Raw genomic sequence first — 15,512 nt, forward strand, 5'->3', positions numbered from 1 at the left:
GTAATGTTGCAAAAAAGTGAGTAAAGAAATGGACGTATAAACCATTATGCATACTTGAAGATTTTGGTGTAACTTTTAAAATGTGAAGCATCTGAATTTAAAACTTAAAATGATAATTAGAAATGAGACTCTTAGGATATCATCGATAACGCATTAAAGGCAGTGGACACTATTGGTAATTACTCAAAATAATTATTGGCATAAAACCTTAATTGGTGACGAGTAATGGGGAGAGGTTGATAGTAAAAAACATTGTGAGAAACGGCTCCCTCTAAATTGACATAGCTTTCAAGAGTAATTTTCCACACATTTGATTTCGTGACCTTAGATTTAGAATTTGAGGTCTCAAAATCAACCATCTAAACGCACACAAATTCGTGTGACAAGGGTGTTTTTTCGTTCATTATTATCTCCCAACTTCGACGACCAATTGAACACAAATGTTCACAGGTTCGTTATTTTATGCATGAGTTGAGATACACCAAGTGAAAAGACTGGTCTTTGACAATTACCAATAGTGTCCAGTGTCTTTAAGAAACACAATGCAGCAAGAGCAGATTCAAGTGTGTCCTTGAGAAAACATGGTTGACATTTCAATTTAAAAATATACTTGGAAATGACTGCTTGACAAAAATGGTTTACATGTGAAATCTTTTAAGAAATATTATCAATCCATACATTGTGAAGTAAAATATCAATGTAACTATAAAGTGTAAGTATTGAGCCGATAGGATTCAGAGTTAAACTTATGATATTAAATATGTACATTATGTGCAACTTGTATAAACCACTCAGTTGTGAATGTATCATTCTTAATATGTTATTTAACATTGTTTTGGGATGAATTTTGCCAAACACAAAGATTCATGTGAACATGAGTGTTGTATATTGGCAGTTATTTATGTTGAGACATTACACTTTCCTTAGCAACTAATACAGGATTGATTCACATCTCATGATTAAAGCCATTGGACCCTTTCGGTAAACAGTCTTGTCCAAGGCCAACACTTCGTGTATCACAACTTCTATATCAAATAACAAACCTGTGAAAATTTGGGCTTAATCGGTCGTCGGAGTCGGGAGAAAATAACGGGAAAACCCACCCTTGTATCGGCGCGTTTCGCCGTGTCATGACATGTGTTTAAAATAAATCTGTAATTCTCATTAACGAGAATTGATATTGTTTAACTGTTTTCTCAAAAAGTAAAGCATTTCATGGAATAATATTTCAAGAGAAGTATTTCACCACTACCTTCTGTAAACCCTGTAAGTTATTTGTAAATCTGTGAACTTTTTTTTGTTTCTGCACCTAAAGGGTCCAATGGCTTTAAGCCATGATTTTATAAAAGACTTAGACATACAATTATGTCAAAACAGGAAAGGATCTAGGAAAGGGGATCAAGTTTCAACCATTTTTTTATGAGAATTTATGAGTTTCAGATTTTGGAAGAATGGTGTTAAATTTGAAGTGGTGAGACCAAGCTGTTATAGCTAGATCTATATTCCCCATCGTGAACCCATTACAAGTGATGCTTGATTAGCCCTTGGCTCTTGGTTTAGTGTAACCAAGCTGTTATAGCTAGATCTATATTCCCCATCGTGAACCTATTACAAGTGGTGCTTGATTAGCCCTTGGCTCTTGGTTTAGTGTAACCAAGCTGTTATAGCTAGATCTATATTCCCCATCGTGAACCTATTACAAGTGGTGCTTGATTAGCCATTGGCTCTTGGTTAAGTGTAACCAAGCTGTTATAGCTAGATCTATATTCCCCATCGTGAACCTATTACAAGTGGTGCTTGATTAGCCATTGGCTCTTGGTTAAGTGTAACCAAGCTGTTATAGCTAGATCTATATTCCCCATCGTTAACCTATTACAAGTGGTGCTTGATTAGCCATTGGCTCTTGGTTAAGTGTAACCAAGCTGTTATAGCTAGATCTATATTCCCCATCGTGAACCCATTACAAGTGGTGCTTGATTAGCCATTGGCTCTTGGTTAAGTGCAACCATTGTGATACCTGGACTTAAAAGCATCTGTCATTACTATTTAAAATCTACTTTCACTGCAGTCTACATTTACAGGGGCTTTTGACTTCATCAATTTATTTATGTTGGAAATTCAAGGCAGTGTTATGATGATTACCGTGCCAAGTTTTGACATAAATCTACATGTAGATTAAACGAAGTACATAAAAACCAACAATTACAGGGGTGTGTTGCCTTCAAATCACTACAAACAATTCTGATTGAATCTCCTTGGCACATGGAAATTTGAAATGATGGTTAAAAGCACAAAAATGATGATGCAATTCATGAGCTTCTGTAAAATAAATTTACCAAACATTTAAAAAATTATTACACTGCATTGGTTACCTGACAGTAATCAACACAAAAGAAGATTTTGTCTTTTATTGTGAATAATGATAAAACAAAACTATTTTTAGAAGCTACAATGCAAATAAGATGTCCGAATTCCCTGGCAATTCATCTCACCTCAAGATTGCTTCAATGTCTTGAGTGCTTTAAACAAGTCATAGTAATGGTATTTGAAGGTCGACATCATTGTGCATAAAGCAAGATGGAACTAAAGCATCTCGTCTTATCTGGTTCTTTTCTTTGTGTATGTGTGATAAGGAGGTTACCATGGTTATGGTTGTAATAGGCAACAATATTTAACTCCGCTTTATTTTAAGTGGATTTTCACTTCAAAATGAAGCTTGTAATGTTTTCCTTGAGTAAGATGCAAGGCTGCTATTTAACAAAGTAAAAACTATTAGAGATGTTAAATTTGCATCGGGGATAAAGAATATTAAATTTTTGTTTTTACCCATACACCGATGTGTGTCAGTAAAAACTGAAAAACAAGGCAACGTGGCTGGTTTTTATTTAATTTAAATCATGCTTCAAATGGCTCATAAAGTGTTAAAAAACAAATGGCTCGACCAACCTGAATAAATTCTGCCAAGTCTACATCCCAAGTCTGGCCCCTAAAAGATTGATTGAAACTGTAGATGTATTGAGCCTATATAGAGTAGGCCGGGCTTCTTTTATTTCACTCCTGATTATCTTGAAGGAGGTTGTTTTGGTTGGGATTGAGCGATTGAGCATACTGTTACATTACAGCCACACCCATTGAATACTTGCTCTGTTTACGGGGATGACTTACCTTATTAATATATATGGCAAAGTTAACCATTGTAGTAAAGGTAATCTCCCTAAATAACTTCATACAGATATGTTCAGTTATTTCAGTTAATTCGGTTAAAGGCAGTGGACACTCTTGGTATTAATTACTCAAAATAATTATTGCCATAAAACCTTACTTGGCAACGAGTAATGGGGAGCTGTTGATGGTATAAAATATTGTGATAAACGGCTCCCTCTGAAGTGCCATAGTTTTTAAAGAAAGACGTAATTTTCCACGAATTTGATTTCAAGACCTCAGATTTACAACTTGAGGTCTCGAAATCAACCATCGCACACAACTTCGTGTGACAAGGGTGTTTTTTTCTTTCATTATTTTTCTCGCAAGTTCGATGACCGATTGAGCTCAAATTTTCACAGGTTTGTTATTTTATGCTTATGTTGAGGTACACCAACTGTGAAGGCTAGTCTTGGACAATTACCAATAGTGTCCACTGCCTTTAACAGCTTAAAACTTTCCAACAAAGTGATTGGTTTAAGTTGAGCAATTGTTTCTGAAATAACAAGGAGGTTAATTATCCCAGGATTGTTTTTTGCAAGATTGTCTTACAGTTAAAAAGCTCGGACAAAACTGAACAACTAATTTAAAACAAACTTCTGATTTAAATTCAGTTTGTGTTACAAGATGGTAATGTAGAAATTTTGTTTGCCAACATTAATTAACAGTAGTGTGGCATATTTTGATGACAACTTGATTTGAAAACACACATCTTTATTCATTGCCTAAACCACATCCACATTGACATTTCTTGAATCCTCCTAAATCCAGATAAAATAATACAAGACGTTGAATGCATAGCTTTCATGTAACCCCCACAGCCATTAAATTCCAGCCATCTGGGAAAATATCTCAATTATCTTCAGACTATGAAAAACAAAACCTAAGAGGGTAACACCTATGTAGTGTTATAAGAGACGACTCTTAACCAATCAACTCAAAGTGTGAAGTCAATTTCTTGATAAAACAAATTACAGTAAACTGTATCAGAGTGATATGTGCCCCCCCCCCCTCCCCCTCTTGATAAAACAAATTACAGTAAACTGTATCGAAGTGATAGGTGGCGTTTGGGAACGATCAATGTGTGATGTTATTAAGAGTAATCAGATTGAATGGGGAATTAGTCAATGCACTTATCGGATATGACCTCAATTTCTTTAAGTAAGAGCCCATTTTAACTACGTTTTCATTTTTTACATGAAAACATAAAAAATATTTAATGGGAATGTTATCAAGGGCATAAATTCTGTACACTGCACAAAGTAAATGAATGTGGCATCTTTCTCTGCATAGAGCCTTCCCATAAGACCCTATTGCTTTTTTAATTGAGTCGCTTGTGACCGAGCTCATAATTGTTATTTCTTGCTAGCCTTGGAAATCTGTTTTTTAATTTAAGCAGAGCGATAGCGAAGAGCTCTTCAACCCGAGCATAAGGCACACTTCAGATACAATTTTAATGAAGGTATGAGAGGGATTTATATTGCACCATGATCACACATCAATCAGTGTGTAAACCAATTTTGGTTAGAATTATTATGTAAGCTGTCACAAGAGGGCGACATACAAGGCAGGACACACAGAATTGTTTTGTTAACCTCTAGGATTGTTCTTGAATTGAACTGAAGCAATCTTACAAATACCAATTAAACCTAGGATTGAATCCAAACATCAGACTGCTGCCTCCATTGACTAAATTCAGCTTGGGGAAAGGCTCTGTATTTTACATCCACTTTTTCTCCACAAATCTATCACAAGTTAAATGCCTACATCTCACTATCGGTACAGCTGCATTACAGGCCTGTCAATTACACACCAGAAACTATAGGCTCAATGTAGAATAGGAAAAATAACATATTATTAGGCATTTGAATGTAACGGTACCTAAAGAAATAAATCCACTTTTAAAGTACAAAGATTGCAGGTTACTGATACGTTTAATGTCGCAAAACTACACAGTGTTAAAGTACAGCATCTTGTTGTATTGATTTATACACATGTACACATAACACATAGCATTTCTGCTAAATCACGGCATTACGACAACGTACATTACATATCTTGATTTTTCAGATTGTAGTCTAAAATATGTCAACATTATATTTACATTTAGGTATTATCAAGTATAAAGCCTGTTAACTTTCAATGTACAAAACTCAACGAGTCAATTAACAGTGTGTGATTAATGTGACTGTGTAGCTTTTGTTGATACAAGTCTAATTCATTAGTGACTGTCTCAGGCCTGGTACTTCATGGAGGCAAAGAAGGCGATTGCCTCCATGCCCCCTGGTCATTGCCTCCATGCCCCCTGGTCATTGCCTTGGTGCCCTTGAAATGCGTAGAGTAGAAATTTACAATTTCCTCATAGGGTGCCCTTTACCAAGGAGAAAATGTCTTGGTGCCTGACCTTTCATAACCGAAGCATAAATGCCTGCTTAGTGTCTTAAAAATTAAGATGTAGCATGCTCATCCTGTGGGAGTGTTTTTCCTTCTTTGTTTTCTTTATGTCAATGATTACTTAGCCGCATTATGATACCCATGACACTGCACTACTTAGTCTTGTTCTTATGTCATACACAGTATACATGTATCAAACATAAGAATCATTACTCTTCTCTATCAGTTAACATTTTCTTTTTGAACGGCATGAGATGCTCAACCTTTAACTTCGCAATTACCTCAATAAAACCAAACTAAGCAACACAAGTGTGATTGCTCATGTAAAAAAGAAACTTTGGCAGACTGAAATAAAACAATCTGTCATTATTGATTGAAGCGTTTTGAAGTGGTTGTTCACGGTGTAAATAATCTCCGTCTAGAAACTCATTCTCACTTCTTAAGCATCAACTAACCTTAAAAAGCTACACAGCCACTTAATTATGACACTTTTTGTTTTTCTAATTCAACTTTCTCAACTGATGTTCCAAATGACAAAGCTAATTACACGACCAGACAAAGACTATCCATGAGTGTTATTCCTAAAATACTAACTGGGTTTACATGTATCATGAGTAAATATTTACTTGAACTCCCACTACCTGGCCTTTTCCCCCACTTTTTATAATGAAAAAATACAGAACTTTTGCTTCTCCTATTCAACCATGCAAAGTTTTTTTACATTAATCAAAGAAAACTTTAAAAATAAAAATGAAAAACAATTTTACAAATCTACAAGGTTTTAATCTGGCATCCCTTTGTATCGACTAACGATGCATTGATGAGAAATTTCCTGTTCGAATAGATGAAGGATACAACATTGATTGTTTACTAGATTATTATTTGGTTGTATTCTTTTATTGATGTATACTCAGTACTTTCCAGATTCAAGTGAAACAAATCAATAGGGGTATTACTTGGGTGGGATTTGAACCCACAACCTTGACTTTCTAGAGCAGATGTCTTACCACTAGACCACCATTGCCTGGTTCATGTACAGGTGTAGCTCTCTATAAAACACTAGATAAGTAAGTTAACAGACCTTGGGTTACCATCCTACTGTCTTACAATTCATGATCCACTCTCATGTTAAATGATAGATCAACTTAGTTAGGCAGCCTGTAATATGATATCATTTACCCAGTAGGCAGGCAATTCAGTACACACTTGTGCCACCAGGCCTGATACTTCACTGAGGCAACGAGGGCGATTGCCTCCATGCCCCCTGATCATTGCCTTGGTGCCCTTGAAATGCTGCAGTAGAAAAATACAATTTCCTAACAGGGTGCCCTAAAGGAGCAAAAGCCTTTGTGCCCTTGCCCTTTCAAAAACGAAAGCATAGGGGCCTGTGCCACCATACACAACCATCCAAGTTGACTGATTTCAAATGATTGGGAAACTCACTGGAGAATGTAGAGTAGAAGAGGTTTTACATAAGTAGGGTTTGGATTATATACATAAGACTAACGTTAAATCAGACAGACATGGCTATAATATCATCAAGTAGACAGTGGCAAATCTGAAACCCTTATTCTAGAACAATACACACATAATATGATAATGAAGAATCCATGCCAGTCCTTAACATGAATAAACTAACATCATAAAGACGGAGTAAAATACAAACCAACTGAAGCAACAAGCAAAGCATTGTAGACTGCATAACCAACAATTCATACTTGAACTGAATTTGGCTTGGCTACCAAAAAGCGAAAGTGGCATTTTATAATTCAAATTTATACACATTAGAAATGGAAATGTCCGCATATGCCACTACATATGATTCCCATCAATGCATGCACAAAAATCATTGGATTTGATTCTCATTACAATACAAATGAATATGCAAACACAATTAATTAGCAAACTAACTCATGAATGAATATTTATCAACATAGTCTCCAACCTTTTAGCTTTGACTTAGTAAAACACTTTCTTACAAGATTCACAAAAGAAAAGTATCATGACCACAAAGGAGCTTTATGTTCAAAACAAACATGTCAACAACTTTGTGTATTATCTTTGAACACACACTAAAACATTTTTAAATGGTTGCCCTGCAATACTTCTTTATGGATGTGGATAGTTGCCCTGCCCTTCCCTAAGTACTTAAAGAGAACGTTGTAATTTCCCAGCTCTGCCCCAAGTCCCGCCAAAGATGTTTATGCCTCAGTTTCAAATCACAATTTATCGAACATAAAATACGGTTACCATACCAACCAAGTGTTACAACAACAGTCCTTTGACCTTTGACACAGTACAGCCATCTTGTTTTGACATCAATTCACATCAATGAAACCAAAGTGAGACCGCAAGGGGAAAATAGTCTGATCACTTTATACAGAAATACACATTAGAACTTAAACTGTCATTGTGTCCATTAGGAACCAGACACCGATGTAGAGAATGTAAATAAAGGATTTGAGTTTTGCCTTTTCATACTAACCTTCTAGCGTCTACTCTACTTCTAGTTCTACACTGCCAGCTTACTAATCTCTGTAGATTGTTTCCTATGTGGTATGGAGGCAGGTGTTGGGATTGTCTTTCCTGTAGCTTGACCAAGAGGAGATTGGACTGGAAGGCGTACCCCTGGAGGTCCAGCCAAGCCAGGTGGTTTGCCTCGATTTCTTAACTTTCCTGATTGCTGCTCCATGTTGTAGTCACCAGAATCAAAATATTTCACCTGAGATAATAACAAATAATACAAATATATATATATGTACAGCTAAATACAAAGGACTGCATCAAAAAGAAATATTTTCATTGTTAAATTTAACAAAGCAAACAGAGAGTTTAAAAATGTAAAAACTCATCCAATCACCATTCAATATCATCACAAGTAGACATGATTAAGAACAATAGAGGAATATCAATAATATCTAATAATTGACAATGTTTCATTTCATCACTTAATTGGTCATTTTAAAATCCTTAATGAAAAGAATGGAAAAACATATACACGTAATGGGAGTGTCGTGGCCGAGCGGTTAAGAGCACCGAATTCAAACTCTGGTGTTTCTGATCAGCAGAGTGTGGGTTCGAATCCCCAGCCGTGACACTTGTGTCCTTAAGCAAGACACATAACCATTGCTTCGTCCTTCGGATGGGACGTAAAGCCGTTGGTCCCATGTTTTGAGTAAACGCATGTAAAAGAACCCAGTGCACTCTTCAAAAAGAGAAGGGGTTCGCCCCGGTGTTCCTGGCTGGATTGGCAGCATATTGGGCCACAGCACCTTGTAAACCATTACATGGTGCTTAAGGATAAGGTCTTATATCTCAAAATTTGCCCCACTCCTTGCAGTAATAATACCTGGCGCTTTGTATCCTTTGGCAAAAGGCGCGTTATAAATACGGTTATTAAACAGCTACCTGAGCGGAATGTTTTTTACAGAAATGGTATTTTTACTTGTTTATAATGCACTTGTTCACCATTTTAATGTAATTTTGATATGTGTACACTTCTGAACTTTTCGTAATTATCGATTAAAAAATCAGGCCCCTACCTAAAGGTTTTTTGAAAAACTAAAAACACTTCTGCCGTTGAGAGCGGGCGTCAAAGGACAATGCCGCTGACGTCATTTGTGGGAGTTTGCTTTGTTATACATCCACGCTCAACAAAGCGGCTTTATCTACTTATGACGTTTTGAGAGTGATTACGTAACGGGGCTTTTCGCAAATCTCGCAGAAAAGCTCTGGACAAGGGCATACAAAATTATTGTTTTTTTTACACAATTGAAACCTATTTATAATCATATGACTCGATTTCCTTATTCATCGAAAACATTTCAAGTGGAATTCAGCAAAGTTCACGACTTGACATTTTCGTTCAAGCAGGTCTTTAATGAAGCCATACATTTGTGTAAGCCCAGCATCCATTGATGGTGACACTCAAGCTATGGATCAATAGTCTAGGGATCAAACACCTCTGAGTAATAATGCAATTTGTTTCCAAGCAGACTACAGATATTAGACTTGGAGTGTCTTTCATGTCAGCTGTCCTTAGCAGATACCCTTGTTACACTTACGCCTTTGTTTAATTTCTTGCGGAGGAAGTCTGAGCCACCAGGTTTTACTTTCCCGTACTTGGCATTTAGTTTGGCTTCTTCTGCCTTTTCAGGGGAAAGCTGGAACAGGAAAGAAATGAAAACCATCAGACATTTTCACAACGATTGATGTTTTTTTAGATATTAAAGAAAGCATTAGGCCTAACAGACTACATAATAGATACAACCTAAGTACAGGACAACTCTTATTATAACAAGGTCGTTGTGACTGGCCAAATGACCTTCGTTGTGACTGGCCAAATGACCTTTTAATAACAGGAATGTTAAGAAAACAAAATGAGATTTATGACTTCATAATGTAGGCCTACTCTTAATAAGCAGAGCCTCTTCTTATCAGTGCTCTTTATAATGAGAGCTGACTTTATAGAAATCTAAGAAATAATAACCAATTTGCTAGAGACAGTCTTCTCTTAAAGAGCAGTTTATACAAGATAAGAATTCAAATGAAAAATACATCCTACAATAATAAGCCATAATGAATGATTGATTGAATTTATGTGGATAAAAACACAGCAAGAACACCTGCACAACATTAAGAGGTTAAACAACGGAATAAAATACACCAAAATTGAATAATAAGAAAGAAAAAATGCACAAGTTTATCAAAGGTTAGCACACATGTAGCAAAGAGCAAAAAGATGATTCATGGAAAACAAGGCAAGAGAAAGCAAACAAAATAAATAAAGGCAATTAAGTAAACAAATTTACACAATATTTCAAATGAAAAAGCACCGGTTAAAAAGTTATTGGAATACAAATAAATGATCAATGATATTGATGAAGAAAATTGCAAACTGTTAGAGAATTGATAATAACACTATAAACTGATAAAAACCCTAAACACCGAAGTAATATGCCTGTGATTTCTTTGACAGAACTCAGGAAAGTACTGAGTATACAGTGCTAACACACATCGGTGTAAGAGAAAAGTACAGAGTATCTTACACACATCGGTGTAAGGTTAAAACCAAATTAAATTAATATTATTTATCCCTGATGCAAATTTAACATCTTTTAATCACTGAACAGTAAATTGAAAACAAAACTGACAGTAAAACTGACCTGTGGTTTCTTAATATCCATGGGTTTCTTGAAGGGTGGTTTTTCTGTTGCAGTCAGCGTTGCAGTAGGTAATGGAGCAGGTTTGACGTCTTCTGTAACAGTAGGCAGAGGTGTCGGTTTGTCTTCATCCTCAACTGAAGGAAGTGGTGAAGATTTCTCCTCGACGGTAGCAGACTCTGCTTGTGATGTTGTTTCCATGGCGACTTCTGGTTCTGACTCTGGCACTGTTGGTGAATCAGTCTTTACTGTATCTTCAGACATTTTGGAGTGTGTGTAAACAACGGGGTGCTTGAAGATTAGACTAGAAATCAAACCTACATCAGAAGCTGCAAATTAACAGAATATCTACAAGTTAAAACAAAAAAACATTGCTACAAAAAACAATGGGCTGTCACTCTGTCTTGAACATACTGACAAGTGATCTACTTTCAATGTTTTATCTGTTTTGTGTACCAGTATATATTTAGATAGATAATTGGGCTTCTCCATTGCATTGCATAGGCCTACCATGCAGTGCAACAGAAACTTGAGTCCAACAACTGAACACTGCATTTAGACCAAGCCCACACTATAATAAGGCAATTTGTAGGTTATTTCTACCGATGGGATAACTGAGTCAGTGAGTAGAGGTCATTGTGGACCGCACCACAACACAACCTGTTACAAAACAACACAATCGTTATGTTTGCAGCCAGGCACACACAGCTTAATGGAAGAAAACAAAAATCTGACATTTTAGTGTTTACCAAAATTGCACCATACAATGAAATACAGTTAATAACGAATAACACACCTCAATAATGAACGAAGAAAACATGAAGATTTAAAATCCTACATTTTATAGAAATTGCAACATACAATGAAATTCTGTTGATAATGAGTTAGGCCTACAACTACACATGATGAAGCTCAATCAATGAAATAAAAACTGTGAACATAACTATAATTTATAGTTTAGAATAGCCAGTGGCGTAGACCCAGTAACTGGGGCGCTATATACTCCTTTTTTCGAAATTTTGACATTCTCGGTCGAACTAGTACAACCGAGAATGTCAGAATTTCAAAAAAGGGAGTACAACCTAGAAATTAGAATGTCAAAATTTCGAAAAAAAGGAATACAGCGCCCCAGTTACTGCCTGGGTCTACGTTGTCGTTATTATTATTTTTGTTTTAATTCGTTACAAACCCTCCATCCTCCCGACACACGAATTGATTGTCTGAATTCTGCTTATCACAAACAAAAATCCTAAATTTTAAAGTAAATACAACTTACAACAAGTCAAAATGCACAATTTACGTATGAATTTCATGAAATGATCAATTGACTGGAGAGGCACAGGCATATAATGATTATTACTGATAATCATTAATCACGCATGGCACGGTCACGGTGTCAAGACAGTCCTTCAACAAGTCAAATAAATTGAATTCTACAGAAAAAATGGAAAAGTTTCTGTATGGCGCCACCACTTTTTCATTCGAAATAAAATAATATAGTATCTAATTTACCTGATTGATATATCCCTTTTTGTAAAAATGGGTGAAAAAGTGGTGGCGCCATACGGAAAGTTATCCGAAAAAATATTAGACTCGGACTCAGACTCAGACCAGAGCAGAGGGAGAGTATGGGGGGGGGGGGGTTAAGCATGCTAAGGGAGAGGATGCTGATATCTGTCAATAGAAAGCACTCTCTGGTCTTTCTTGCTCTGCTCTGACACAAGTAAGACGATACAACTCAGCAGCTAGTAAACTCTGGCCTGTAGCCTGTACATGATCGTTTTGGGAAGTTTTTAATAGAGCAATGACCATATAAAAAAAACATGATGATGACTGCAATCAACAAACTCAACACCAAATTCGTAACAAAAATAAAAAGTCAAACCATAGCCAACCAAGTTAAGTTGAGCCCGGCAATTGTAACAGGACTTATAAAGCACCCTACCTTAATCTTCAAAATGCTGAGTTTAGAACTCCTCTTACAAACCAACCAGTAAAATATCTTAAACTATTACTAAATAAATATCTTGATTTCACAGAAAAAAACAACCTACCGATAATGGAAGATGGCGCCGATGACGTTCTTACGTTTACCGATTGAGGGCGCTATAACCAGTAATTAACGGGTCACATTTTTACACTTGCCTCTCTGGGCTGGAGGTTGGAGGGGGTGTTGGTAGGGGGGGGGATAGCCCTCTTTGTTTAGGCTGTTATGGCTCTCTTTTAACATCGGTCTGGTCGACTATAGTACGATAAGACCTCCCCTAAAAAAAAAAACCACAAACAACAACAAAAACGGCACATTTAAAAAGTCTCAGAAGTTGACAAAAATATTGCTAACCTAGGGGCGACTTGTTAGGATGTGACTTTGCCAAGTTTGTCACCCCCTTACAAAGTCACCCCTATACAAAGACCCCCTCACGAAGTCACCTCCCTACAAAGTTAACCCCCGTACAGAGTCGCCACATATAAAGTCACCCCTAACAAAGTCACCCGCCCCCTTACAAAGTCACCCATTACAAAGTCACCCCTTACAAAGTCGCCTCCTGACAAATTGACCGCCGTACAAAGTAACCCCCTTACAAGTCGTCCCTTGACAAAGTCACCTCCTTACAAAGTCACCCCCAGACATAGTCACCCTCCGACAAAATTACCCCCTTACAAAGTCACCCCTATAAAAAGACCCCCTCACAAAGTCACCCCCCTTACAAAGTCACCCCCGTACAAAGTCACCACGTATAAAGTCACCTATAAAGTAACCCTCTGACAAAGTTACCCCCTTACAAAGTCACCCCTTACAAAAATCACCCCCTTAAAGTCAACCCCTAGCAAAGTCAGCCTTTACAGAGCCACCCCCTTACAAAGTTACCCATTACAAAGTCAACCCTTACGTCACCCCTTACAAGTTCACCCCTTGAAATCCAAGATCTGCCCCTGCTAATGAATATACAATTAATACAGAAATAGGTTGAAGCATGATTAGTGGAAGCCCCCCCCCCCCCATACCAGCAAAGTGATCTTTGTTTGTTCTTTTCACTTAACAAAACTAATTGCTTATTTCAAAATGTGGTTTCTTTGGTGTTTTAATAAAAGTAAAGATTTTTTAATAAAGTGTACACACATATAGTTTTATTGTGTATTACATATTTATTTGTTTTAAAAATTAGTAAGTAAATATAGTTACAGACACTGGACACTATTGGTTATTGTCAAAGACCAGTCTTCTCACTTGGTGTATCTCAACATATGCATAAAATATCAAACCTGTGAAAATTTGAACTTAATTGGTCGTTGAAGTTGCGAGATAATCATGAAGGGAAAAAACCACACAAAGTTATGTGCTCTTAAGTAATATCAACAATGATTTCCAATTTCATTGGTTTTTTAATAAAAGCATCAAACACAATTCCATCTTATGGACATTAAACTACACAGAAAGCAAAAAACTTGATTTAAACAATAATTCAATTTTATAATAAAAATGTCATTTCTCAATTTAGTTTAAAAACTTAACTTGTTATTCTAGCTTCATTTGGTAAAGTAAAACTGGGAAAATGTTACTCACTTTTAACCAATAGCGAAAGAATCGACCAAAAGCCAAGTCAGAATTCTGAAATGGTTGTAGATTGGAGTGATTGCACCATAATGCAAAAGGCAAGAAAGAACTGATATAGACATTACAATAATAATCATAGTGAAATTGTTAATCAAATGTCTATAAATAAAAAGATGGCCCAACAGATGTTGAATGAACTAAAAGATGTCATGTGTGCCCCGCCAAATATGAAGTTTAAAACAAAAGTTAGGCCCTTTTATAAACAAAGTCAGACGGAACCAAACAATTAAAGCCATTGGACCCTTTCGGAACAGAAAAAAACCAAAAAGTTCACAGATTTACAAATAACTTACAGGGTTTACAGTAGGTAGTGGTGAAAGACTTCCCTTGAAATATTATTCCATGAAATGCTTTACTTTTTGAGAAAACAGTAAAACAATATAAATTCTCGTTAGCGAGAATTACGGATTTATTTTAAACACATGTCATGACACGGCGAAACGCGCGGATACACGGGTGGGTTTTCCCGTTTTTTTCTCCAGACTCCGATGACCGATTGAGCCTAAATTTTCACAGGTTTGTTATTTGATATAGAAGTTGTGATACACGAAGTGTGGGCTTTGGACAACAGTGTTTACCGAAAGGGTCCAATGGCTTTAAGGTGGGTAGGTTGTATTACTGTTTCTATTTCTTTCTTTTCTGTCTTATAATGTTGTCGTTTACTATATCTTAACTCACTCTAAATTTTTTGGTCTCTCATGCATCTACCGTGTGGTAAAAATATTTTAAAATGTAATTGAACAAAATTTTGGTTTCTCCTATGGGTGATGCCTATGGCATGGTAAAGGTCAGAACTCAGGATCATAATAAATTTTGTAAATTAATTTAAAATAAGGGTCAACTGCACAAGGCTACCTAGATTATACAGATTTATATATATATTTTTTTTTACAATATAACATAAAATAATTATTTTGATGTCAAGTAACACAAATTTGGCTAATTTAAGCTTGACAGTATCACACATTAATTGTTGACAATATACAATAACATATTTGTATCTATGCACTCTTTACACAGATTACAAAACAGTGTTTGATGGATGAGGAACATTTATATGCCACCTTATCATGAATTCATGACACTCCCTGCCCAAACAAGGACATTCCTGTAAACATTTGGTCTACTTGCTCCTCAAA

At 36.2% G+C, this 15,512-nt stretch overlaps 1 protein-coding gene across 2 annotated transcripts; it reads right to left on the reverse strand.

Moving 5' to 3' along the window:
* Positions 1-5,652: 5,652 nt before the first annotated feature.
* Positions 5,653-12,863, reverse strand: LOC117295333 (cAMP-regulated phosphoprotein 19-B-like). 2 transcript variants are annotated; one of them, XM_033777919.1, is made up of 4 exons: positions 12,812-12,863; positions 10,761-11,086; positions 9,660-9,758; positions 5,653-8,317 (listed from the first exon to the last, which is right to left on the reverse strand). In XM_033777919.1, the coding sequence occupies exons 2-4, from the start codon at positions 11,019-11,021 to the stop codon at positions 8,108-8,110; spliced, it is 570 nt and encodes a 189-aa protein (XP_033633810.1). In that variant the 5' UTR covers positions 11,022-11,086; positions 12,812-12,863; the 3' UTR covers positions 5,653-8,107. The 2 variants fall into 2 exon arrangements, with proteins under 2 accessions (XP_033633810.1, XP_033633809.1); XM_033777918.1 differs by lacking the exon at positions 12,812-12,863 and adding an exon at positions 12,703-12,801.
* Positions 12,864-15,512: the final 2,649 nt, after the last annotated feature.

This window comes from Asterias rubens, chromosome 10, assembly GCF_902459465.1.
Source record: "Asterias rubens chromosome 10, eAstRub1.3, whole genome shotgun sequence".
In the NCBI taxonomy this organism is placed as follows: domain Eukaryota; kingdom Metazoa; phylum Echinodermata; class Asteroidea; order Forcipulatida; family Asteriidae; genus Asterias; species Asterias rubens.